The sequence below is a fragment of the Meleagris gallopavo genome, chromosome Z (assembly GCF_905368555.1).
Source record: "Meleagris gallopavo chromosome Z, MGAL_WU_HG_1.1, whole genome shotgun sequence".
Classification (NCBI taxonomy): Eukaryota; Metazoa; Chordata; class Aves; order Galliformes; family Phasianidae; genus Meleagris; species Meleagris gallopavo.
Genome location: NC_139435.1, coordinates 25,496,702 through 25,520,932, shown reverse-complemented (window position 1 = coordinate 25,520,932; position 24,231 = coordinate 25,496,702). Strand labels below are relative to the sequence as shown.

Genomic DNA, 24,231 nt, shown 5'->3' with positions numbered 1-24,231 from the left:
TAAATAAAACCTTCATCTTTAAATCAAAAATACCTGTTTTTTCCCATTTGTACACTCTCATGCCATAATTCTGCAGAATAACAGTTCTGAAACTGTGGAATAAAAACAAAGCAGTATCTCCTCAACACAAAGAATTCACACCAGCTACAATTACTATTTACTACACGGAAGATTGCATGCACAATCATGCAACTGAGAGCAACAGAGCCAACATCTCTAGTCTTGCCTAGAAAATGCTAACACAGCTGACACTGAATTAACAGAATGAAAATGCAAAATAGTTCTTCATAGTCCACATTGCAAGTATCTGCTTTGGATCAAGATCTTTGGCAGAGCAGCAGCAAAAACTGTGCTTGCCAGGTCTTGCTAGGCCTGGTGATAGCCAAACATGGACTGTAGAAGTTATACAATGTTTTCCTCTATAATTAGTACTGTCTATAAAGTTGGTCAAAATATTAATTTTATTCTATCTGCAAGTGATAGGTTCAAATGCAATAGGGGCATCAATGTCTGCAACTACAGGCTGAACACCAGCTGTTGGTTGACAGTAAGGAGTTTCTAGGTACTACTGGATCCAAGCTATATTAATCAGCTGTTCTAGTCCATGTATCATAAAACACTGACAAATCAGTTTCCCTCTTTACAGGAAAATAACAAATATATTAGTGCACTAAAAATATTATAATTTCGTCTGTCCTCCTGCTTGAGAAAAGCCCTCAAATTTTACCTCCTGATTCTTCTTTCAGATTCATAATTTGAGATACAGATAATAAATATAGTTTAAGTGCCAAGAAACTAGAAAATAGAAGACAAAGATTATGCAACAGGGAGGTCTCCAAAACTGTTTCACTTTTGGTACAAAAATTCTACCCCTATTAAATAATGCATATGTATCTATAGAATAGAAAAACATTTTCTGTAATGCTTATTATGCAGCATAGTCACCGTTAGAGACGTTGGTATGTCATCTGAAATTTACCTCAAAAGAAAAATCTAAAATTTCAACAGGATATGTACTTTTCCCTCTTGCAAAATTATGAAAAAAATATTAATTAAATAAGCATTTTAGAGATTTAATACTCTAATACTTTAATATTTACAGAATGAGCCTTTTTTGCAATGCATTACAACTAAAACATTAGTTGTAATCAGAAACAGTTCTTACAGATTTCACACACAAAAATGTGACATTCATATAAAGTCTGGATTTTGTGGGGAAAAAAAAAGCTTCTAGAAATCAAACATTATGTAAATGGACAAATCCTTTCTTTCAGAATTACAGCATTGAATCTATAAGACATTTATAGCGTTAGGCAGATTTTCACACAGAACCACAGGGCTTTTTTTTTTTTTTTTTTTGATTTGTAAGTGATGAGGTAGTCTAAAATTATTTCAGGTACAATCAACTAGTCAAAGTGGTGGAAAAATAAAGAAACTTTTCTCACCCAGGTTATGCTCCTCTTTTTGTCTGTTTTCCCATTTTGAGCTGTCCACATACGCTGCAGAAAAAAGCGATCTTCTACCTTAAAAAAAAAAAAATCACTATGTAAGCCAGGTTGACTATCTAAGTGAGCATATAAACTTTCTATCAAGTATCTTTATTCTATCACATTTACTGATTCAAACGCATTAAACTGTACAATAGCAGCAGTAGCTATCTAAACAGCTTGGATTCTCTGTACCTGGAAATGCCATTACCTTGTTATTTTTCAAACTAAAGAGTTTCCCCCTAAAAGATTCTTCCAGCATACAAGTTTTTTTCCAAAGCTGAATAGCGCATTTAAGAAAATAAGAGATGTATTTTAAGGTGGGAAATCATAAACAATAAAAGACATCTTTGTGCTCACGGGCCCTTTCATCAGATGTTAGAGCTTAGATAGATGTAGGCATAAGTGGTGAATACGCACAGAAAGGTTCTTCTGTTCTAGGCTGATGTTTTACTCCTCCCTTACAGATTTCTCACTGGAAATGAAAGCTGAACATTCATCTGTGAAATATTACACATTTGATCAACTCTTTCGCTTGCAGCTCCTGTGATCCACAGGGTTCACAAACTTTTTTCCAGATACTGCTCATATCTGAAAGTTTGTGAAGACTGTCTTCCTTTCTGAAGCAAAATAAATGCTTACAAAGGAGGAGCATGGGACATGTTTGTACATCACTGAAAGATGATAAGGTCTGAAGATGCACAATGGACAGCACTGGCTAAAGGAAGATAAAGAAATAACTCCAGACGTTTACAGGAAGGACCCCATGGAATTACCCAACGTTGTGAAGCTCAGTTCCTTCACACAGTGTTTTTTGATTATTTTTTTTTTCTTTTTTAAAAAGCAAGGACAGCCTTTCAAAACCATGGGCCTGGACTACACTTCTATCCCCTCACTCGCCAGATTTTGCTCAGACTCGGTGGGCTGCCCTCCGCCCCGCACGGCTCCCCGTGTCCCAGACAGGCAGACAGGCTGGGAACCGCACATCCGAACGGAGAACGTGCTCTGTCCCTCGCGTTCTGAAAGCTGCCCCAGTCCCGGCGTCAGAGCGAGTGCCTCCGCGCATAGCCCGTCCCTGAACCATATCCCATAGCCCTCTCAGCCATCGGCTCCCACGGAGACCCGGCCAGACAGAGCTAGGCCCCGCACCGCACACCACCGACCTGCCGCCGCGCCGACGACCTTCCCGCCCCGCAGCGCGCCTCTCACGAGCACGGCGGCAGCCATGGCGCCCAGGGAGGAAGCAGTGGGAAGGGGGTCGGGCCGCCAACGCTCCGCCCCCGCCAGGCCGGGGCACAAGATGGCGACGGTACTCTCCGGCGGATTGCGGCGGGTGATGCGGGCGGTGGTGCGGCGCTCGGCGGTTCGCCTGTCCGCCTCGGGCTGCTGGGGCTGCGTGGCCGCAGGTAAATGTGGGCGATGCGCCGCCGGTCACCGGGAGTGGTGGGGGGGGCGAGGTTTTTTTTTGGAGTACTACAATTCCCAGCATGCCTGGAGGGCGCTGCCAGCCGTCTGCATAACGGGAGTTGTAGTCTCGTTACACCTGGCGGTGGATTTTGGGGGGGGCTGAGTTGAATAGAGGTAGAGCTCCGCTGCCCAGAGCTCCCCGCAGAGCACCTGTCCGTTCCCTGAGATGCACGGGCTGTCGGCGAAGGCCCCGTCGGGCTTCCCACGAGGCGGAGCAAATTAGGGTAACTCCTGCCTGTTTTACCTCCTGGTAATCCTCCTGTTAAATTTAAGAGATAAGCGTGCTGCTTTGTGGATTCTTATCAATGCATTGGTAACATGTCTCGCACAGAAAACAAACGTTGGTTGTGTGGCTGTTGCATTTTGTTGAGCAGATGTGAAGTTGACATGTAACCTCCCGGGTCAGTACTTCCTCCTGCCCTCTCTCGATTAAGAGTCGTTCTTTTCACAAGCAGAAGACTTGGAGAGTAGAGAATTAGGAGGAAGCTTTTCACATAGAGGGTGGTGACGCAATGGAACAGGTTGCCCAAGGAGGTTGTGGATGCCCCATCCCTGGAGGCATTCAAGGCCAGGCTGGATGCGGCTCTGGGCAGCCCAGTCTGGTGGTTGGTGACCCTGCACATAGCTGGGGGATTGAAACTAGATGATCATTGTGGTCCTTTTCAACCCAGGCCATACTATGATTCTATGAGTGTATGAATATCTCAAGTTGGAAGGGACCCACAAGGATCATCAAGTCCAACCCCTAGCTCCACAGAGGACCACCCAAATGCAGACAGTCCTCCATCTGCAGCAGCTCGGGGCCGTGCCCACTGCTCTAGGAAGCCCTTCCATACCCACCTGTTTCTTGTGCAGACCCTTTCCCTAACCCCCAGCTGCCCCTCCCCTGGCACAGCTCCATGCCGTTCCCTCGGGCCCTGTCGCTGTCACCAGGCAGCACAGCTCAGCGTTGCCCTCCGCTCCCTGTGAGGAGCTGCAGCCGCCATGAGTGCTGCCCTCAACCTGCCCTGCTCTGGGCTGAGCACACCCAGGAACCTCAGCTGCTCCTCAAACACTGTGCCCTCAGATCCTTCTCCACCTCTGTAGCCCTCCTTTGGACATTCTCGAATAGCATCTTATGTAGCGGCACCCAAGCCTGCACCCAGCGCTGGAGGTGAGGCCGCACAGCGCAGAGCAGAGCGGGACAGCCGCTTCCCTTGCCTGGCAGTGCTGGGCCCGACACACCCCGGGGTATGGTTGACCCTTCTGACTGCCAGGGCGTGCTGCCGGCTCAGATTCCATTTGCCATCAACCCAGATCCCTTTTTGCCAGGCTGCGCTCCAGCCCCTCACCACCAATGTCTGCACACAGAGCCAGGGGCACCCCATCCCAGGTGCAGAACGCAGCGCTCGCTCTTCTTTGTGCAGATGGGGACCACCCTCATTTTGTCCAGATCTCAGTGCAAGGCCTCTCTATCCTCAAGGAGGTCAACACTCCTCCCAGCTTAGCATCATCCACAAATTGACTGATACTGTTTCCAGATCTTTATTGAAATCAACAGTAAAAGCAATAAGAAGAAATGGCCTTACAATGGAGCCGGGCAGAAACCCAGTGGTGACAAACAGGGCAACTGTCTGGACAAAGAAACCGGTCACCCAATACAGCCATGTTTTGGTTCTCAAGGGACATTCTTAGGGACACACTGCCATGGCTTTATGATGTCACGAGCTACCTCCCTGCCAACAGCTATCAGTACAGGAACCCTGACAACAGAACACCAGCTATGATGCAAGGCAGCCAGCCAATAAAGGCAGGCAGGTAGGGGTCACGATTCCAGACATCCAGCCAAGGCAGGCAGGCAGGGGCCACGACTCCATGCAGCCGGCCAAGGCAGGCAGGCAGGGGCCACGACTTCAGCCAGCCAGCCAAGGTAGGCAGGCAGGGGCCACGATTCCAGCCAGCCAGCCAAGGCACGTAGGCAAGAGCCAGGACTCCTGCTAGCCAGCTGGGACAGGCAGGCAGGAGCCAGGACTCCAGACATCCAGCCAAGGCAGGCAGGCAGGGGCCACGACTCCAGACATCCAGCCAAGGCAGGCAGGCAGGGGCCACAACTCCAGACATCCAGCCAAGGCAGGCAGGCAGGGGCCACAACTCCAGACATCCAGCCAAGGCAGGCAGGCAGGGGCCATGACTCCAGACAACCTGCCAAGGCAGGCAGGCAGGAGCCACGACTCCAAACATCCAGCCAAGGCAGGCAGGCAGGAGCCACGACTCCAGACATCCAGCCAAGGCAGGGAGGCAGGAGCCACGACTTCAGCCAGCCAGACAGGGCAGGCAGGCAGGCAAGGACCATATCTCCAGCCATCCAGCCATGGCCGGCAAGCAGGGGCCACAACTCCAGCCTTACAGCCAGAACCAGCAGGCAGGGGCCAGGATTCCAGCCAGCCAGCCATGGCAGGCAGGCAGGTGCCACGACTCCAGCCAGCCAGCCAGGACAGGCAGGCAGGGGTCACAACTCCAGCCAGCCAGCCAAGGCAGGCAGGCAGGAGCCACGACTCCAGCCATCCAGCCAAGGCGAGCAGGCAGGTGCCACGACTCCTGCTAACCAGCCAGGGTGGGCAGGCAGGGGCCACAACTCCAGCCATCCAGCCAAGGCAGGCAGGCAGGGGCCACGACTTCAGCCAGCCAGTCAAGGCATGCAGGCAGGGGCCACGACTTCAGCCAGCCAGCCAAGGCAGGCAGGCAGGGGCCACAACTCCAGACATCCAGCCAAGGCAGGCAAGCAGGGGCCACAACTCCAGCCAACCAGCCAAAGCAGGGAGGCAGGAGCCAGGACTCCAGACATCCAGCCAAGGCAAGGAGGCAGGAGCCACGACTTCAGCCATCCAGCCAGGGCAGGCAGACAGGGGCCACGAGTCCAGCCATCCATCCAAGACTGGCAGGCAGAGGCCACAACTCCAGCCTTACAGCCAGAGCCAGCAGGCAGGGGCCACGACTTCAGCCAGCCAGCCAAGGCCAGCAGGCTGGGACTGTGACGCCAGCTGGGAGGCAAAATAAAAAATAAATAAATAAATAAATAAAAATTAAAACAGTCTTAGGTTATGCTTGGTTTCTCAAGACCGTGCTGGGGCAGATCCTCGCCATAACAAAATTTCAGAGACACAACTAATTGAGTGTTTTTTTTTCATTTTTTCTGTTTATTTTGTTTTGTTTTGTTAGATGTTAAAGCACTGTCTAATAACAATTCAACCTCTTGGAGTGGGTCCAGAGGAGGGCCACTAAGATGATCAGAGGGCTGGAGCCCCTCTCCTATGAAGAAAGGTTGAGGGAAGTGGGCTTGTTTAGCTTGGAGAAGAGAGGGCTCACTGTGGCCTTCCAGTACTTGAAGGGAGTGTATAAATAGGAGGGGGAATGGCTGTTTATGAGGGTGGGCAGTGTTAGGACAAGGGGGAATAGTCTTAAACTGAGACAGTGGAGGTTGAGGTTAGATATTAAAAGGAAGATTTTCACACAGAGGGTGATGACGCACTGGAACAGGTTGCTCAAGGAGGTTGTGGATGCCCCATCCCTGGAGGCATTCAAGGCCAGGCTGGGCAGCCTGGTCTGGTGGTTGGTGACCCTGCACACAGCAGGGGGGTTGAAACTAGATGATCTTTGTGGTCCTTTTCAATCCAGGCCATTCTATGATTCTACTGTGACAATGTGAACTGCTCAAAGATTTTTTGTTACCAGATTGTTTGCTACAAATAGGAATCTGCTGCTGGAGAACTGGCTTTGTGACAGCAAGATCTTGACAAATGGCATTTGCATGACGCCTTTCTTAGGCAGCTTACAGAACCCTTTGGCTGAGATTGGCACCCAGAATTAACTGATTCGTGTTTGTCTTCCTCTGCTGTCTGCCCGCACCACAGCTTCACTGGGTCTCTTGAGCATTACTACATCGCAAATTATAATCTTTGCATGTTCCTTTTTTGTCTTCTCACAGCAATGGGGGCAGCCAGCATCACGCATACTACAGTGATGATGGCAGCTGTGCTGCCAGGGTATTCTTAGCAGCAGAGAGACGACAAGGTAGACCCTTACCAAAATAGGCAAGCAGGATTCTTGTGCAGAATCCACTTATATCTTAGTTAGCAAGAGGGGAATGTCTCTAGCTTTTATTTTGCATGTCCAATAAATACATGCATTTTTAACCTTGTTGATATTAATAGTGGAAAGCTATGATGTAATGGTTGGTGGGTTTTTTGTTTATTTTCTCAGTGATGTGAGCAATTGCAATTCTTGCAGTCTTTTAGTGTTGTGCTGCCAATAATTTGGTATCACACAATAGTTAAAAGCTGTAAGTTATAATGGCAAAATTCTGCACAATCAAAGCAGTTGGTAGAATGTAAAACTTAAACTTCTTTATTTTTCTTATGGCAGGGAAACGGTATCTGCTAACAGAAGATAATATAAAGTTACAAGAATTTCAGCAGGCAAAACTGGCAATTAGAAATGAATTTCATGGCAATAAAGGTATTTATATTTCCTTGATAAGAATCTTTGTAATTTTAATGTAAGTACTGGAAAGAAGATGGCCAAAGCCATTATATACAGAAAATTGACTACAGTGAAAGGAATAGCTTTCATCTTTCTCTTGCAAGTTGTTTGCAGCTAAAATTATCAGATCTGAAGCTTTGAAGAATGGCATGAGTTACGTCATCTTGAAAAACGTAGAGGAACATTCAGGTGTGCAAGGACATTAGAAAAGGACCTGAAATGTTTGTGCCCTTGCATTTCCGGTTTTATAATGTAGTCTAATGAAAAGTACTGCTTAGTCTACAAATTGTGCTTCAAATACATCTTCAGCAGAGAAGGTTAATACAAAGCCTGATACCTGCTTAACAGTCCAGAGCAGGCCTATGCCAGTAATTGATTTAATCTGCTCTGTAAAGTTATTGAGTTCATTCTCTTAGCTTTTTTCATTTGTTTTACATTATCTAACCTTTCAGTTTTATGCCTGATTCTAGATTGTCTCTAAACTCTGAATATGAAAAACAAGTTCAGGTTCCCTCAACTAATCAAAGAGGAAGAATGGTGGATTTTCCTTGATAGAGACTTTGTCATGCCAATTTAAAGTGTGTATAAATTCTGATTTAAATAGAGAGGATAAATATAAATCCATCCTTAAAATCTACTGCTTTCACCTTTTTCATCATGTGTAGGTATTTAGTGATAGCAAACTTTTGGCAGTTCTTCCAAATGATATAGTAGGCTTTTTTTCAGTGCCAAGGAAAGGACAGATATCAAATTTAATTCTACATAAACTAGTCATCTGAAATAGAGTTAAGCAAAATTAAAATAACCTTTTTTTATACCGAGTAATAGCAAAGTTTGAATCAGGCATTGATAAGTCATAATGCCATTATTTTGCTGTGATAATCACATACTCATATTGGACATGCTTCATACTATACCTAAGCAGAAGCCATATATTTGGGTTTACAGATAACAATTCACCTTTTTGTTGTTGTACAAGCAGTAGCTGAAGACAACTAATGAAGAGAGAGTGCTAACCATGTATTTGCATGTGCACATGGTTTCTATCCTTCGTCTTTAGGCTAGCAACTGAACTATGAAAAGAAGTAAATAAGGCTTGTAATAAATTTTGGATTAGAAGTGAAAAAAGCAGTAATAACTAATCTGTTACACAAAATATGTGAAATCTGATTATTTGTTATAGTTATAATATTGTAGTTATAACAACATAATAGTTATACTGAAAAAACAGGCTTTTTGCTGCACTGAGTCTGTGTTTCAAGTAGGAGGTATGCAACACAAATAATGGAATTGTCTATAGACTGCTTTTATAATGTGCTTCATTTTCAGATCAATATTTTAAAAATATTAAAGAAAAATTAAAGGAAAATAGAGTTATTCTCAAAAATGAATTAAAAATTTTACTGCACTTATGTCAGACTTCATCTGATGTGGAGCTAGCCAAAAAAGTTATTTACAGGTACTTGTAACAATCCAGGTAACATTGTTTTCTCTCTTTATTTTATACTTTTGCTATTAGATCATCTTAAATTATGTCTGCAGGTGAGGGTTTGCCCTAATTCAGGGACAGTTTGCATAGTTAGTCCATTAGGCTAAGACTGCATTTTCATTTACTTTGGATCTTGCAATCCTTCAGAGATTCTCAATCAAAGAAAAATCAAGCTATGGGAATGAACTGGTGTCCTGCTGTATGTAGAATGAAAAGTGAGCCACACAGAAACTTTACTTGTAAGCTGAGAAGTACTGGTGTGCTCAGAGGCATCTTCCAGCTAAGACGTTTCTGCTTATAAACTGGTCTGGAAACATCAGTGGCAGGTCAGGAGGATTTGTGAGTGAAAGCCTTCCCAGCATTTACATGCAGAAGTTTTGGGAAGAAAAAAAAAAGCAAAAAATATGTTATTTTTTAATTAGTGTGGCTTAGAAAAAGTTGAAATTTTTGTAACAGATATCACTGCTAAAATGGACCACTGCAGCTTCCTGTGCAATTGCTCTGTGATTACATAGTAAAGTAGCTGGCAATTCTGGTGAAGAGGATGCATTCTATAACTAATCTGATATGAATGTTTTCACTATAAATAGAACAGTTTACATATTGCTACTTCACTTTGTTAGTAGAGTCGAAAATACATTTTTTTCCAGAAAACATTTCTCCATTTATCTAAATGCCACTTACTGAAGATAGAAAAGCAATGTATCTGTCACTGCGCTTGCAGATTGTGCTGCCTGTTTAAAGCTGTTTTCCCTTGGCAAATTGTGTGTGCTGTGTGATTAACTCTTTTGAGTCTTTCTAATAGGTACCATGAACAGAATGGAAGCACAGACTTGCATGGTTTTAAATTTGGGCCCCTCTTTATGAGGCTGTGTTTTGAGCTAGACCTTGAAACACCTGCAGTAGAACTTATCAAAGATCAGGTAATTTTCTTTATATATTTCACTAATATCACTGTTACATACTACTTCAATATGAGTAATTGGTGTGCTTTGCATGACCTCAGAAACCTAAAGTACACTGTGTACCTGTTGCAACAGCAAAGATGTCTATCACATTAATCTAACAATGCTGTTTATATAGCTTTTGTTTAAAAAAAAAAAAAGTTTGAAAGTTAAGCAGTAATTAAAAGTAAAGTAAATGTTTATTTGACTAACTTCTGTATTATCGCACTTCTGTGTCATTGCATCATTTCAATAAAGAGTATTGATTCAAGGATAATTCCTCAGAAAAGCTCTGATGTATATTTTCCTGCATTCTCTATTTCTTATATCCATCCTGTATAAATAATTCTTGGAAGTGATCACTTCTGAATTTTTATGTAGCAGTTCGCTTAAATTCCTTAGATTCCAGCAAATTTACCTTGTTAGTCCGTACTTCAGACTCCCTCTGAAGTGCTGAAGAAACTTAAGAACTTGATCTTGAACATCTCTGAAATGCTGTGTACACTATTATGACAAAATATTGTTTGTACCCCATATCTAATATATGTAGATGATTCGGTGCAAGAACGTTCTATTTTCAAAACTGGGGGCTAGTGGTAAGTCAGCTATATGATAAGGAATCAAGGTATGGGATATACCTACTGAAAATGGGAAAAGTATTGCTTGGCCTACTGTTCCTAGATTAGGTATGTGTAAGTATATGAAGGTGTTATTTGGTTATAGTTGAGACCAGTCACTAAGATGAGTCCTGTAGTACTTACAGGACTTGGTACCTGATGGATGATAATGTACTGTATCACTTCTTAAGACCCTGCTTCAGAAAATTATCTTAATGTCTTCGACATTTCATCTGGCTATTCATATTGTCATACCATGCAGTGAATGCTGTGGAATGAAAAATATGCTTGCTCTTTGTTCTGCTGCTATGCTTGTCATGACCTAAGCCCTAGTGTGGATCTATTCAGCATTTGATATTGTTATTAGCTGAAATTTATTTTGTATGAATGGTACTTTACCCCAAAGATACTGTTATTCAGCTGCAACTGCATTTCTTGTAAGCTTTTGGAGTAGCAATTAGTCAGACTTCTGCTTGCATTAACTTAAAGGTCACAATCTGTCACTGAAAAAAGCATAGAAGTAGGAATCTCTTGTAAATATCTGTTTAATTTTTAAGTGTGCTTTTGAGTATAGTGAGACACTGCTAGTCAGAGGTTACATGACAGAGGAGTCAGGGAACTGAAATAATTAAGTACTCAACTTGTAAAGATGCAGCTCATTCCAATGGATAAATGCTGTGCACCATAATAATGCTCACTTACTTGATCCTAACTTTCTTTAAAACTCAGTCTGTTTGTATGTTTTTCTACAGAATTTGCATGGTTTTTTCTCAGAGAGTACATCCTTCCATATTTTGATGACTATGTTGTTTAAAAAGGGTCATTACAAAAGTAAGTACTGAGTTTACTAGTGCAAATGCAGTTAGAGGAGTGTACTTCTCTCTATGAGTGTCTGTATAAATATTGATTGGCTTTATTAATATGAAGTACTGACAAGTTTTTAGAAGACTAAACATATAAATCAGTATGGATGCAAAATAGTTGTATTGTATTGTGTAATAAAGATGAAGGACTTTATCTGTTTCATACTTGGAATGGCATTCTTACCATCTTGCAGTTATATGGAATTATGATTGGAACATTCTTCTTTAATGTTCTCTAAAAGCTTAACTCCTGTCTGGATTCTAATTTCCTGTAGTTTTGTGTGTGTGTGTGTGTGTGTGTGTGTGTGTCCCTATTCTATGTTTGTTTTAAACGGTTTTCAGAACAGTAAGTTCTCTAGTACATTTTTCTAGCAGTTCTGTGTTTCATAGAATCATGGAATCGTAGAATCACCAAGGTTGGAAGAGACCTCCAAGATCATCCAGTCCAGCCATCCACCTGTCACCAGTATTTCCAGCTAAACCATGTCCCTCAGTATAAATTCTAAGTGTTTCTTGAACACAATCACAGATGATGATTCCAGCACCTACTTGGCAGCCCAGTGCTGTTCAGTGTTCATGCTTTCAGAGAAATAGTCTTTCTTAATGTTCAGCTTGAATCTCCCCTGGTGCAACTTGATGCTGTTCGCTCTATTCCTATTGCTAGTTACCCAGGAGAAGAGGCTGACCCTCCACCTCACCACAATCTCCCTTCAGATAGTTGTAGAGTGATGAGGTCTCTCCTGAGCCTCCTCTTCTCTGGAGGAAATAATCCCAGCTCCCTCAGCCACTTCTTGTAAGGCTTAAGCTCCAGACCCCTCACCATCTTTGCTGTCCTTCTCTGAACATCCTCCATGGCCTCAGTGTCTTTCTTATACTGAGAAGCGCACAGCTGAACAGTACTCAAGGTGTGGCCTCACCAGGCCTGAGCAGGATCGTCACTTACTTGCAGTGCTATTTTTGATTTCCAGGATGCCATTGTCCTTGGCTACATGAGCACATTGCTGGCTCATGTTCAGTTAATTGTTGACCAAAACCCCCAGGTCAATTTCTTCTACACAGTCTTTCAGCCACTCTGCCTTAAGGCTGTAGCGTTGCTTGTGATTGTTATGGCCAAAGTGCAGGACCTGGCTCTTGGTGTTGCTGAACTTCATCCCATTGGCTTCAACTCAGTTATCCAGCTTGTCCAGACCCTTCTGTAGGTTCTTTCTACCTCCAAGCAGATTATTGCTTCCTGTCAACTTGGAATCATCTGCAGGCTTACTGAGGGTGGACTCAATGCCTGCATCCAGGTCACCAGATTGAACAGGACAGTTCCCGTTACTGACCCCTGGGCAACACCACATGATCAGCCACCATCTGGATGTGAGTCCATTTACTACCACATTCTGGGCCTAGCCAGCCAGCTGGTTCTTTACCCAGCAAAGAGTCTACCTGTCCAAGTCACAGGCTGCCAGCTTCTCCATGTAAGATACTGTGGAAGACATTGTCAAAGGCTTTGCTGAAGTCCAGGTAGATTACGGTAACAGCATTTCCCTCACAAACTGCACAGGTCACTCAATTATAGAAAAAAACCAAGCAGGATCTGCCTTTCATGAGCCCATGTTGGCTGGGTGTGATTCCCCAGTTCTCTTGCATATGCTGTGTGATCTCCCTCAAGATCATCTGTTCCATAACCTTTCATGGTACTGAGGTCAGGCTGATGGGCCTGTAGTTCCCTAAATGCTCCTTACAACCCTTCTTGTATATGGGAGTTACACTGGCAAGTCTTTAGTCCTCTGGGACCTCTGGTTGACCAGGAGTGCTGATAGATGATGGAAAGCAGCTTGCTAATCACCTCCACCAGCTCCCTTACACCTTCAGGTAAACCCCATCCAAGCTCCCTGTTCATCCATGCCGGTCTTCTTCCCTACTGGCTCATCTTGTGGCACAAGGGGATAGCCTGCTCCTGCACTTTTAAGACTTCCTTCTTCTGGAGTGACCAACCTGAACCCCTTTCCCCTTCAGGACTGAATCCCAAGGGACCCTTCTTACCAGTGTCCTGGACAGTTCAAAGTCCACCCTCCAGAAGTCCAGGGTAGCAGTTTTGCTGCCCCTCTCCTGACTTCACCAAGAATCAAGAACTCTACCATTTTATTTGTCCAAGACAGCTCCTGACCTCATCTCCCACAAGACCTTCTCTGTGAACAGCAAGTCTAGCGGGGCACCTCCTCTGCTAGTCTTTCTTATCACTACATCAGGAATTTATCTTCCTACGTATTAGAAACCTCCTACACTGCTTCTGCATTGCAGTGTATTGCATTTCCAGCATATACCAGCAAAGTTGAAGTCCTCCATGAGAACAAGGGCTGGCAACCGTACATCTGCCAGATGCTCATAGAAAGCCCCATCTATCTCTTCATCCTGGTTAGCGGGTCTATAACAGACCCCCACCAGCATGCCACCCATGTCAGTTCTTCCCTTGATCCTTACCCATAGAGATTCAGCCTTCTCATTTGCAGCCCTGAGCTTAGAAACGCTGAAATACTCTCTAATGCAGAGAGCTTCACTACCACCCCTCCTTCATTACCTATCCCTTCTGAACAGCCTAGAGCCATCTATTGCAGCAGTCCATTCATAGGAGCAATCCCACCATGTTTCCATAATGGCAACTAAGTCATAGTTTGCTTGCTGCACAATGGCTTCTAGGCCCTCCTGTTTGTTGCTCATGCTGGGTATATTGGGTGTAGATGCACTTGAGCTGAGCCCCTTGCCTTAACCCCAAATCTCATCATCATTCTTCTGTGCTCATCTCTGGCAGAGCTGGCTTTATTTCCTTCTTCTTCATACCTAGTTTAAAGCCTTCTCAATGAGCACTGCCAACTCCTGAGCTGGGATCCATTTCCCCTCTTTGAGACAGGTGAGACCCATCAGCAGCCATTAGGCTAGGTACCGAGTAAACCTTCTCATAGTCAAAAAAAAAAAAAACAAAATTCTTGACACTGGTCTATCAGCGACATATTTATGAGAAGAGTTTTCCTTTTCCTCTCAGAATTGTTCGCTGCTACTGAAGGGATAGAGGAAAATATGAACTGTATACCCACTCTGTGCACTGACTGCCCCAGTCCTCTGAAGTCCTTTTTTAAAGTCCTCAGGCTTCTCTCAGTGACTTAATCACTGCCAGCCTGAGCTGTCAAGAAAGGATAATAATCAGAGGGGCAAATCAGACTAGCAAGTTTCCCAGAAATATCCCTGACCTGAGCCACAGAGAGGTAGCACACCTCCCTGTGGGTAGAGTTTGGCCAACATATAGTGCGCTCCATTCCTCTCTGGAGGGAGTCACTTCACCCTTCTTTCCTTCTTGGTGGTGGCTATCTTGAGGTACAAAGTTGATTGTTTCACGCTAGACAACTTCATGGGTGGACCTCCCTTCTGATTTTTGTCAGAACAGTGAATAGTACCCTTTCTCCTTTGGTAAGAAAACAGGCTGAAGTCTTACCTAGTCTCCATGCACAGAGTGACATTGCAGGATTTAAGGCAAGTGCATAAAATCACAGTGTGATCTTTTCTGGTGATATGACAGGGAATCAACTGATTTAACTGAAAAGAGTTTGGAATAAGTTTTCCAAGCAAATCACTCTCTTTGGAATTTGTTGGATGTGCAGCACTTAGTTTTTCAGTGGTTGGCAAATCAGCTCAGTTGTCGTAAGGGCTGAGACTGGATCATCCTTAAAGAAACTAGATCTGAACCAGAATGCAGTGTTACAGTGTAATGAAGGTTATGTTTTAGTGAGGAGCATTAGGTTGAAAATGGTAGCAGCCTTTTTGGTGTGATTTGTCTTTGTTCTGGACTGCTAGGAGGAAAAAAAAGTAGCTTTGTAAATTATCCTGATGTTTGCTTTAGGATTGTGTGAAGATAATAGAACAGTAAAGTGAGGTGCTGTGTAGACTGTGTACTGTGCTAGACTGAAAGCTTCTTTTCCCTGAAGCAGTGTCTCATTCAATTGATCCTCTGTTAAGGTTCTTAAAATGTATTAATTTGTAAAAAGTTAACAGATGTCAGATTGCAGATTTTGAAGTTCCTGAGCACACACAGTGCTGAGATTTTTTCAAGTCATTAAACATATAGCATTAAATTTCTGAATTGACTAACACGACTGTTTTTGGCAGGTGCCTTGGAAGTCCTAGCAGAAATGAAAACACAAGGAATACCTTTCAACAAAGAAACCTATTTACTGGCATTTGCAGTATGCTACAAATTGGTAAATATTTTCAATTAACATGATGAAATACTTGAAATGCCTTCTCTGTGTCTTCCTTTTTGGAATTTTGACATTTTTTTTTTCGTATGTTCCCACTCATGATTTCATATCTAATGCAAGTATTTTAGACATAATTAAGTCATAAATCACTTTACTGTTCATGATCTTTTGTACATAAATGGCTTCCAATACCAGCTAATATCACAAAGCATATCTCTAAAAGAATTACAAGGACATTAACATTAAGAATTAAATCTGATACAGCCTTCGATTAACTGTTAGCATTCTTTCTCTGCAGACTGTGCCAAGGTATACAGCCACAATAGTAGATTTATAGTCTGGTTTCTTTGGGAGACAGGATATATATGATAAATTCTGTTTGACAGATAACTCCCTCCCATTTCTCTTCCAAGTAAATCTTGGACCATTTTTACAGTTGCACCCAAATTTGACAGGGATTAAAGTTCTCAAAGGTAATCTGTTCTTACATGCCAGCTGAGTCGAGAAAAGAAAGATAAATGAATGCTTCAGCGAGAGACAGGCTTCCTCTAAACCTTAATTGTACATTTAGAAAAATTGTGAGCACAATAAGGAATTAGGCTACGTAGGTTCTATAACAGTTCTTAGAGTAGTTTCCCATCTGTAACAAAGAGAGTTCGCCAAACATTTTTCTTTATATATTTCTCCAGATTTGAATCAATTCTGTGATTTGAAGTGTTAACGCCCTTCCCAAACACAGTAGAAAACTCTTTTTCAATTTAACCATGCTTTTTGGAAGAGACACTGGCTGAAGAAAAATGATTCCACAAGGCTAAATTTCCTCATATTTCTCAGTTAACCATACAGTGAATCTGAGCACATGTGTGATAAAAAGGAGTCAGCCAAAAATGGTAACTCTTAAGTACTTTCTGAGATGTTTCTGGAAGTCTCAGTCCTGATGAATTGCAGCTGCTTTTAGGTCAGGGAAACAGAGATAGCCATATGGCTTTTATGTTTGTAGACTGCGGCAGTAGGTAGGTCTCAGAAAAAGCTGTGGAAACAGTTTGCACTTAAAATCAGCTCGTGATTTGTGGCTGCAGTTCATTTAGGGGTGCTACCAGTCCTATCCAGAGATTGCTGTTTTTAGGAAATACTGAATGTAGAAATACAGTGACACTGTGCTACAACACTATTTATAAGCTAGTGTTTGTTCCTAGCATCTACCTAGACAATATTTGTGACTGCAACATTACTTTATGGTCTGCGCTCTGTCCCTTCCACTCTGTGAAAAGTAATGACTTTCACTGAATCCCATTGTGTTTCTCTGAAGTCTACTCAGTCTATTGTAGCTTTACATAATATCTAAAATTCTAACATGTTACTTTCCATGGTCTATTGCCATGGAATAGGCCCATGAGGGCTTGGATCGCTAGCATATAGAAGAGGAAGAGGTTCCTGAGACTTTTGCTTTCCATTACTGTCTCTGTGTCTGTTTTCAGTGAATCTGGCACATTGTTATTTAGAATCATAGAATCATGTAGGCTGAAAAAGACCTCTAAGATCATGTAGTCCAACCATCAGCCCACTAAACCATTTCCCTCAGTGCCACATCTACACATTTCTTGAACACCTCGAAGGATGCTGCCCTCACCAATCCTCTGGGGAGCCTGTTCCAATCACTGACCACTCTTTCGTAGGAGAAATTTTTCTTCATATCCAACCTGATTCTCCCCTGGTGTGTAGCTTGGGAGCATTAGTTCTTGTCCTATCAATAGATAGATGAGAGAAGAGACCAACCCTCACCTCGCTGCCTAGTTGCAGAGAGTGATAAGGGCTCCGTTGAGCCTTCTTTTCTCTGGACTGAACAGTCCAGTTCCCTCAGACCCTTGTTACAGGATCTGTGCTCCAGACCCTTCACTAGCTTTGTTGCCCTGCTTTGGACATGCTTTGATGTCTTTCTTTTAATGAGGAACCCAAAATCAGACATAGCACTCTTACCAGTGCCAGACAACAATCACTTCCCTAGTCCTGTTGGCTGCGCCATTTCTGATACAAACTAGGATGCCATTGACATTCTTGGCCGCCTGAGCACACTGCTGAATCATGTTCAGCTGGCTATCAACTAGCAGCCTCAGATCTTTTTCTGCCATGCAGTTTTCCAGCTGTTCTGCCCCAGGTCTGTAGCACTGCCTGGGGTTATGGTGACTTAAGTGCAGGACCTGGTACTTATTTTTTTTAAATGTCATGCAGTTAGCTTCAGCTCACTGATCCAGTCTGTCAGCCCATAAATACAACCTAAATTTCTTTAACAAATTCATAAAAATAGAGGGAAAATGATCGTAAGCTGACATTCAGTTGTTTTAACAGACACAATAAAATAACTCCTCATGTGCTAAAGAGGATTAGGCAGAGCTTCTTCAAAAGCTTAATCTGTTGTTTCAACTGTTAGTGCTGAATGCTAAGACTCCAAGTAAGGAGGAGACACCATGAAGCTCAAAGTGCTTTTGCTTTGCTAACATGAGAAAATTGAGGAAAAATCTTGAAGGGAAATGTCTTTGAGATATATAATTTGAATACTGGAAACAATGGCACCGGTACCGTTAACAATAGTACTGGATTTTTATCTGGTTAATTCTTGATTTGTTTTAAGGAACTGTGCCAGATACCAATACTGGAGAATGTACAAGGCTTAAGGCTCTGATTATTGCTAGTGGATAAACAAAGAAAATAGTGTACAGAAGTATTTCTGAGGACAGCCATTGGGAAGTTTTAAGTATTTGTAGGGTCTGCTATTACCCAAGGTAAACAAGATGTCCTTCTTTTAGTGCAGGAAAGTGCTCTAAGCCTTTTAATAATAATGAAATATGTATGTGTAATAGGTATCATTTTTGTGGTCAGAATGTTCAAAATTTTTAAAAACATGAAATTTATTATGTCATTCAAAAGGTGTTTTCACAAGCTGTGCAAACCATTGAGCAGTGAAATGGAGAAGTATCCCTTAAAACTCAGAAGATGACCCAATCTTAGACCCAATCACAGCTGCTGTTTTACAAAAATGGCACTTTGAACAGTAGGAATAGAGATCAACGCCTGATACTAGGAAGGAACATGAAGGATGTTATCCAGGATAGTGGTACAAGCTGTTAGAAAACTTTGCTACTGCCAACTCGAAGTTTGACAGGTTTTAAATTGTTTGGGGTCCAAATAGCTCTCTTTACCATTTCTATTGTGAAGAGCATTGTTTTTGATAGCTGGTGGTTTTTGAAATGATGCACAGGTGGACACATTGCCTTTTACTCTAGACTTCTTTTGAAAATACTGACATTAATGTTATTACCATATATCATTCACTATAAATGAGATGCAAATTATGTATGCCCGTAAAGTAAACTGTGCTGGTAATTCTTGACCTTTGGAGTACTTAATTGCTAACTGAATGTGGAGATGAAGCACTGATGCAATTTATTGCTTCTCATGAATAATGCAAGCTTTCTATGTTGGAAAAGGCAAATATGTAAACTATTATCACAGAATGGCTCAGGTTGGAAGGGAGGTCAAGATCATGAGTCTCCAACCCCCCTGCCACAGGCAGGGCCACCAACCTCTCCATTTAATAGTAGACCAGGTTGGCCAGGGTCCCATCCAATCTGGACTTGAACACCTCTGGGACGGGGCATCCACAACCTCTCTGGGCAGCCTGTTGCAGCACCTCACCACTCTCTCTATAAAGAACTTCCCCCTAACATCCAACCTAAATCTTCCTTCCCTCAACTTAAAACCATTTCCCCTTGTCCTGCTGTTATCCCCTTTCAAAGAGTTGATTCCCCTCCTGTTTATAGACTCCCTCTAGGTACTGAAAAGCTGCAATGAGGTCACCCTGCAGCCGACTTTTCTCCAGGCTGAACAAGCCCAGCTCCCTCAGCCTGTCTTCATAGGGGAGGTGCTCCAGTCCTCTGATCATCTTTGTGTCTCTCCTCTGGACCCTCTCCAACAGCTCTCTGTCTTTCTTGTACTGGGGGCTCCAGACCTGGACACAGTACTCCAGATGGGGCCTCATAAGAGCAGAGTAGAGGGGGACAATCACCTCCCTGTCCCTACTGTCCACTGCTCTCATGAGATTACATTACATTAGAGTGTCTACTTTGGAAACATCTTGCCAAAAGTAATCCTTAAGAGAGAGGCTCAAAATTGCTGAATATTCAAATTTACTTGTGTGCAGATTTCTGTAATACAATGGTGCTGATTAATTTAATGTTTGGAAAACACTGATCTTCATTAACTACCCTTTTAGAATAGCTTAGAATTAGAATTAGAAAAAGTCAGTCTTTTTCCTGATTTGGGAATGGTAGGAAAATTGAAAATGTTGCTTTTAGCTGACTGCCAGGGATTGTTGTCTCTTTTGTAGAAGCCAAAACAATCAAAGGAATGAAATGGTGGTTATTTTTACCCTCTTCTGAGCGCTGTAGCACTAAATATCATCTTTTGGTGTTGTGTATCTCAGGAAATACAGAATCTCCTTGGTTCAGACACAGATTGCCTTGCTGGCCTTAAAGTGCATTTACTTCTGAATGCCTTCTGAATGTCACTGCACTTGCCTACAGTAATTTCATGATTGACAAAGGCAACTTATGTATGAAATTTCTACATAGGGCAGCCTGGAGTCTTGCAAAATCTCTGCAAAACTGCTTGAAGAAGCACAGCTAAAAGGTGACACATTACCACTGAGAGCATTCTACTTTGCTGTGGCATCTGCTCTGAAGCAGGTATAGTGTCCTTTTCTTTTGATTTATACCTCGAAAGGTTATTTTGTTTTACGACAGTCAGGTGAAGAAAGCTAACAAAGAGAAAGCGTAACTGATCTAGGCAATTATTTTAAGTACTATAAGTTTTATGGTCCTGAAGAAAGGGTTATAGGTAACTCCCACATAAACTGAATGTCAAAATTCTGCAGCCTGTGTCTTGAGTCTAATACATAGATGCATTTTTCCGCTGAAATTAGACATAGAATTTTCTTACAAAGTAGAAGAAAGTTGGGCTAGTGGTTTTTGATATACCCATGGCCCAGTCCTGCAGATGTTGATACTTAGTAATGATTTCCTTCAAATTGGATAAAAATAATTTTAAATACTCGTGAGTAAGCTCTTCAAAATGTTTATCTGTAGAGGCAAATTCAAGGACAGGGATATGTATTGCCCTTTTGTTTCAGAGATGGCCTGTCCTTACTAGCATGTTGCTTCAAGGTGAGATTTTCCATATATCTCAAGTGCCCAAGCATTGACTTGAAGCAGATCAGAGCAAAAGACTGAACAGGAGAATGAGAGTTAGGAAATCCTTATGTATGCTGTTTCTTCTGCCGTTAACCTGTGTGTACATTTTGAGGAAATTATGAACATTCTCTCTTGCATATCTAAAGAGAGATCAGACTGTGAGTGTCTAAAAGAACTAGAGATTTGATATTGGTAGATGTTTTGGATGAATGAAATAAGAGGTTAAAGCTTTGTTATGCATTCTTTGATTTTTTTGCATAATCTCTGTATGAACAGCACAGCTGAACAATAGTGTCATTGAAGTTTATCTGTTCATTTGCATGGTGGTATGATGGTCTTCTGATTAACATTGGGGTTAAAAACCAAAATCTCTGTTTCTGAAACAACATGAAATATCCTTAGTACTTTATATCTATAAAACTTAGCTAAAATTACTGTTTTGTAAACAGATTAATGATCCAGATTACACTTAACTATTCCTAAAACTTCATGCTCATTGGCATCTTTAATCTTGCTTTGAATAAGATGTCTCTTGATCCCTTGTATATGTCAGTGTAATGTGTAAGTGTCCGTACAAATCAGTTGGTGTTACAGATGTGATACTTTAAGCGTGCATATCCTAAAAGTTAAAAATGCTGGGCAGAATTGATATCCACTAATCATGTCTTGCACTTCATTTAAGTACTCTGACATGTGCCGAAGTCCATGCTTGGATGTACTTCTTCTATTTTTAAGGTGAACTTGTGCTCGGTGTTGATTACATGAATGCATGTGCCTGCTGATCTAAGAAGTAAAATTTGAAAATACTGTTTGCTATGCTGGAGAGCTAGCTAACATGCAAACTCCAGTGTGGAGTATTTCTTTCACAGACTGGATGCTATATGGGGCTGTAGGACCTGGTGAAAGTGTTGTAGATGCTTTTGTGTTTAAATGAGAAGTTGTAAGAGCTTCTTGTTTTACTTAGGCTTTTATTGTGGGAATGTGTCACATATTTAGCTGTATTTTTTTTTTAATTATTTTTAATTCCTTTTCAGGATGATATAGCACAAGCCCAATTTTATTGTTCTCAGATAAGGAAAACAGAGAATAAACTATACAGTAACCTTAAGGTAAGTATACTTGCTTTGTATTAGAGTTTTATAATATAAATATGCTCTAATAGGCAAACAACTCTCATGTGCAGAGCAGCTGAAGGCTCCAGGTTCTCTTTCCAAGTTTCAGTTGCAAAACAAAACAAAACAAAGCAAAAAATTATGTGGAAATTGACCATTCTGTCTGCCTTCACAATTAATGGATTTTATCAGCCCAGCATCTAGAAAAGTATTTTGGTCATTCTTTCATTCATTATGTTTTCCTCAAATATTTTCTTTTAAGGCTTTCTTTGTTATGATTATTCTGTGGGTATATTTAATTTTACTTTCAAGGTTCTTGTCCAGCTCAGATCTGGTTTGCTAGAAGAAGTAATAAAGACTTTAGAGGCAGCAATGGATGTAGATACTCCTCCCTTTGTGAAAAAAATCGAATTTTCTGAGCAAGTGGTAAGTATACAATAATGAACTGAATCAGGCAAGTATGATGATAGATGTGTGCTGGTTGGGGATGCGGGCCTAGGGGTGGTAAGGCAAGTCTGAGGGAAGGTCTTGGGTGCTTAGATAAGCTATGCTAGTGAGTTACAGAGCTTCCGGTTTCTGAGTACATCCTACTAAAACTGTTTTGTTTCTGATACATTCAGATGCCAAACCAGCTGGCTGGTTTATTGTGCTGTTGGGCAAAGTACTTAGCTGTCTACTTCCCTTTTTATTGAGAATCTAGCTCGAATTTCAACTGAGAGAAGATGAAGAGTTCCCTAGTGGCCTTAAATAATTTATTCCCTTGCTTTATATGCTGGCATTTGATGTAAAAATGAGAATAAAGTCCTGATCACCCTCATATTGTATTACATAGTAGCATTTGCAAACATTTCTGATGCTATGCAGAGAAGTGTGATATAGGAGATGATAGCTTCCTTTACAGTACTGGTCACTAAGAAGGAAATGTGTGTATGAAAGAAGTCCTTTCAGCTTGGCAGCACTGCTTCTTTTTTTTCTGAAATTTATTAGTGTGCTCATTTTGAACACGTACGGAACAATGTATTTTAAGATTGTGCTAATAATTAAATAATTATCCCTTTAGTGCTGCTTCATAGCAGAATAATTGATACATAAGCAGTAGGTAAAAAGGAAGTACAACTTTCAAAGCATAGTTAATGGATATTTGTGGCAATAAAAACTGCATGCGTCAGTGTTGTATTTCTGAAAATTTGTAACAGTTCTTAGGAAAACCAAGCATTTGTCTTAGCCCATTCCTTTTACAGTAGTTTACTAAATTTTTTTAAGAGATTCATTCATTCTTTAGCTTATACTCCATGTATGGCATAGTTTACTGAAATTTCCATTGTTCTTTTGTATGACTTACTGATTTGAACTATACATTTAGCTTCATATTGAATAATAATGATAATTGTGCTTATTTGGAAAATAGATTTTCGGAAGCACTTGTGTTGCCTGTGTTTAAATAGAAAACAATTGTCTTAGTTTGCTCTAGGTCTGCAAAAAAGATTGTACTACTTATAGAAAGTTTTAATATAATAAACTTTCTCTAATAGCTATCTAGTGCATTTCCAGTATTGCCTGCTCATGTATGTGTGTACTGCTTAAATTCCTTTTCTTAGAAGCCATTCCACTAGCTATGCATGTTAAGCTGGGTTATGGGTTTTTTCCTTTGTCTTCAGTATGGTTTTTGATTGACATCTTTGCTGGCTGAATTGTAACAGTGTATTATTTTCCCCTCCTCAGCTGGCCACAGCCAGGGAAAAGATGGAAAAAAACCCTGAATTTTCTGCCAAATTAAGAGATATTTATACCAAACTACAAGCTTCAGGACGGATAACCACGTGCACGCTGGAAGACATGCTTTTCCAGATTCCTAGTTCAAAGAAGATTCCAACAAAACTTTTAAATAAAAAACAATTGAGTTATCAGGCTGCTAAACTGCTTCGGTCAAATCTACTGTTAGAATAGCTCAATATTGCTAAACTGAACTAATGTCACCTAGAAGCATGTTTGAATAAAATGTCTTCTTCCCTTCTGCACTGTGGGAAATTGTTTAAGTTTCTTGTCTGAAACTAAATTACAAATTTAGATCATACAGATTTTTTATTTGAATTTTAATCCTAAAATATGCCCTTATGCTGGGTTTTTATTCAGAAAATGAGTGATCAGAATAATTTGAAGTTTTTCCTCAAAAACTTAAATCAGGGTCACAGCCAGAGGGTTGTGCTCAACAGCTCTGTGTCCAGTTAGAGGCAAATGAAGAGCGCTGTC

At 41.7% G+C, this 24,231-nt stretch overlaps 2 protein-coding genes across 3 annotated transcripts in view; one reads left to right on the top strand and one right to left on the bottom strand.

The window, feature by feature from the left end:
• MRPS27 (mitochondrial ribosomal protein S27) overlaps nucleotides 1–2,792 on the bottom strand; it is a 45,727-nt gene extending 42,935 nt beyond the window's left edge. Inside the window, exons 1-2 of the mRNA XM_085212932.1 lie at nucleotides 2,651–2,792; nucleotides 1,446–1,523 (exon numbers count right to left, since the gene is read on the bottom strand). Of these exons, the coding sequence (XP_085069058.1) occupies nucleotides 1,446–1,523; nucleotides 2,651–2,714 (142 nt within the window). The 5' untranslated portion in view covers nucleotides 2,715–2,792. The remainder of the gene's footprint in view (nucleotides 1–1,445; nucleotides 1,524–2,650) is intronic.
• PTCD2 (pentatricopeptide repeat domain 2) lies at nucleotides 2,713–23,995 on the top strand. 2 transcript variants are annotated; one of them, XM_085212935.1, is made up of 10 exons: nucleotides 2,713–2,893; nucleotides 7,356–7,448; nucleotides 8,802–8,931; nucleotides 9,767–9,884; nucleotides 11,275–11,353; nucleotides 15,532–15,623; nucleotides 20,252–20,365; nucleotides 21,904–21,978; nucleotides 22,306–22,407; nucleotides 23,704–23,995. In XM_085212935.1, exons 1-10 carry the CDS (start codon nucleotides 2,713–2,715, stop codon nucleotides 23,926–23,928), a joined length of 1,209 nt encoding a protein of 402 aa, XP_085069061.1. In that variant the 3' UTR covers nucleotides 23,929–23,995. The 2 variants fall into 2 exon arrangements, with proteins under 2 accessions (XP_085069061.1, XP_085069059.1); XM_085212933.1 differs by having other exon boundaries at nucleotides 22,294–22,407.
• The last annotated feature ends 236 nt before the right edge of the window (nucleotides 23,996–24,231 follow it).

Bases quoted from the DNA above. Each gene is read 5' to 3' on its own strand.
- PTCD2 (XM_085212933.1), top strand. From the start codon at position 2,713: ATGGCGCCCAGGGAGGAAGCAGTGGGAAGGGGGTCGGGCCGCCAACGC. The intron at 15,624-20,251 runs GTAAATATTTTC...ATTTCTACATAG, and splicing joins TTGCAGTATGCTACAAATTG to GGCAGCCTGGAGTCTTGCAA. The intron at 20,366-21,903 runs GTATAGTGTCCT...ATTCCTTTTCAG, and splicing joins TGGCATCTGCTCTGAAGCAG to GATGATATAGCACAAGCCCA.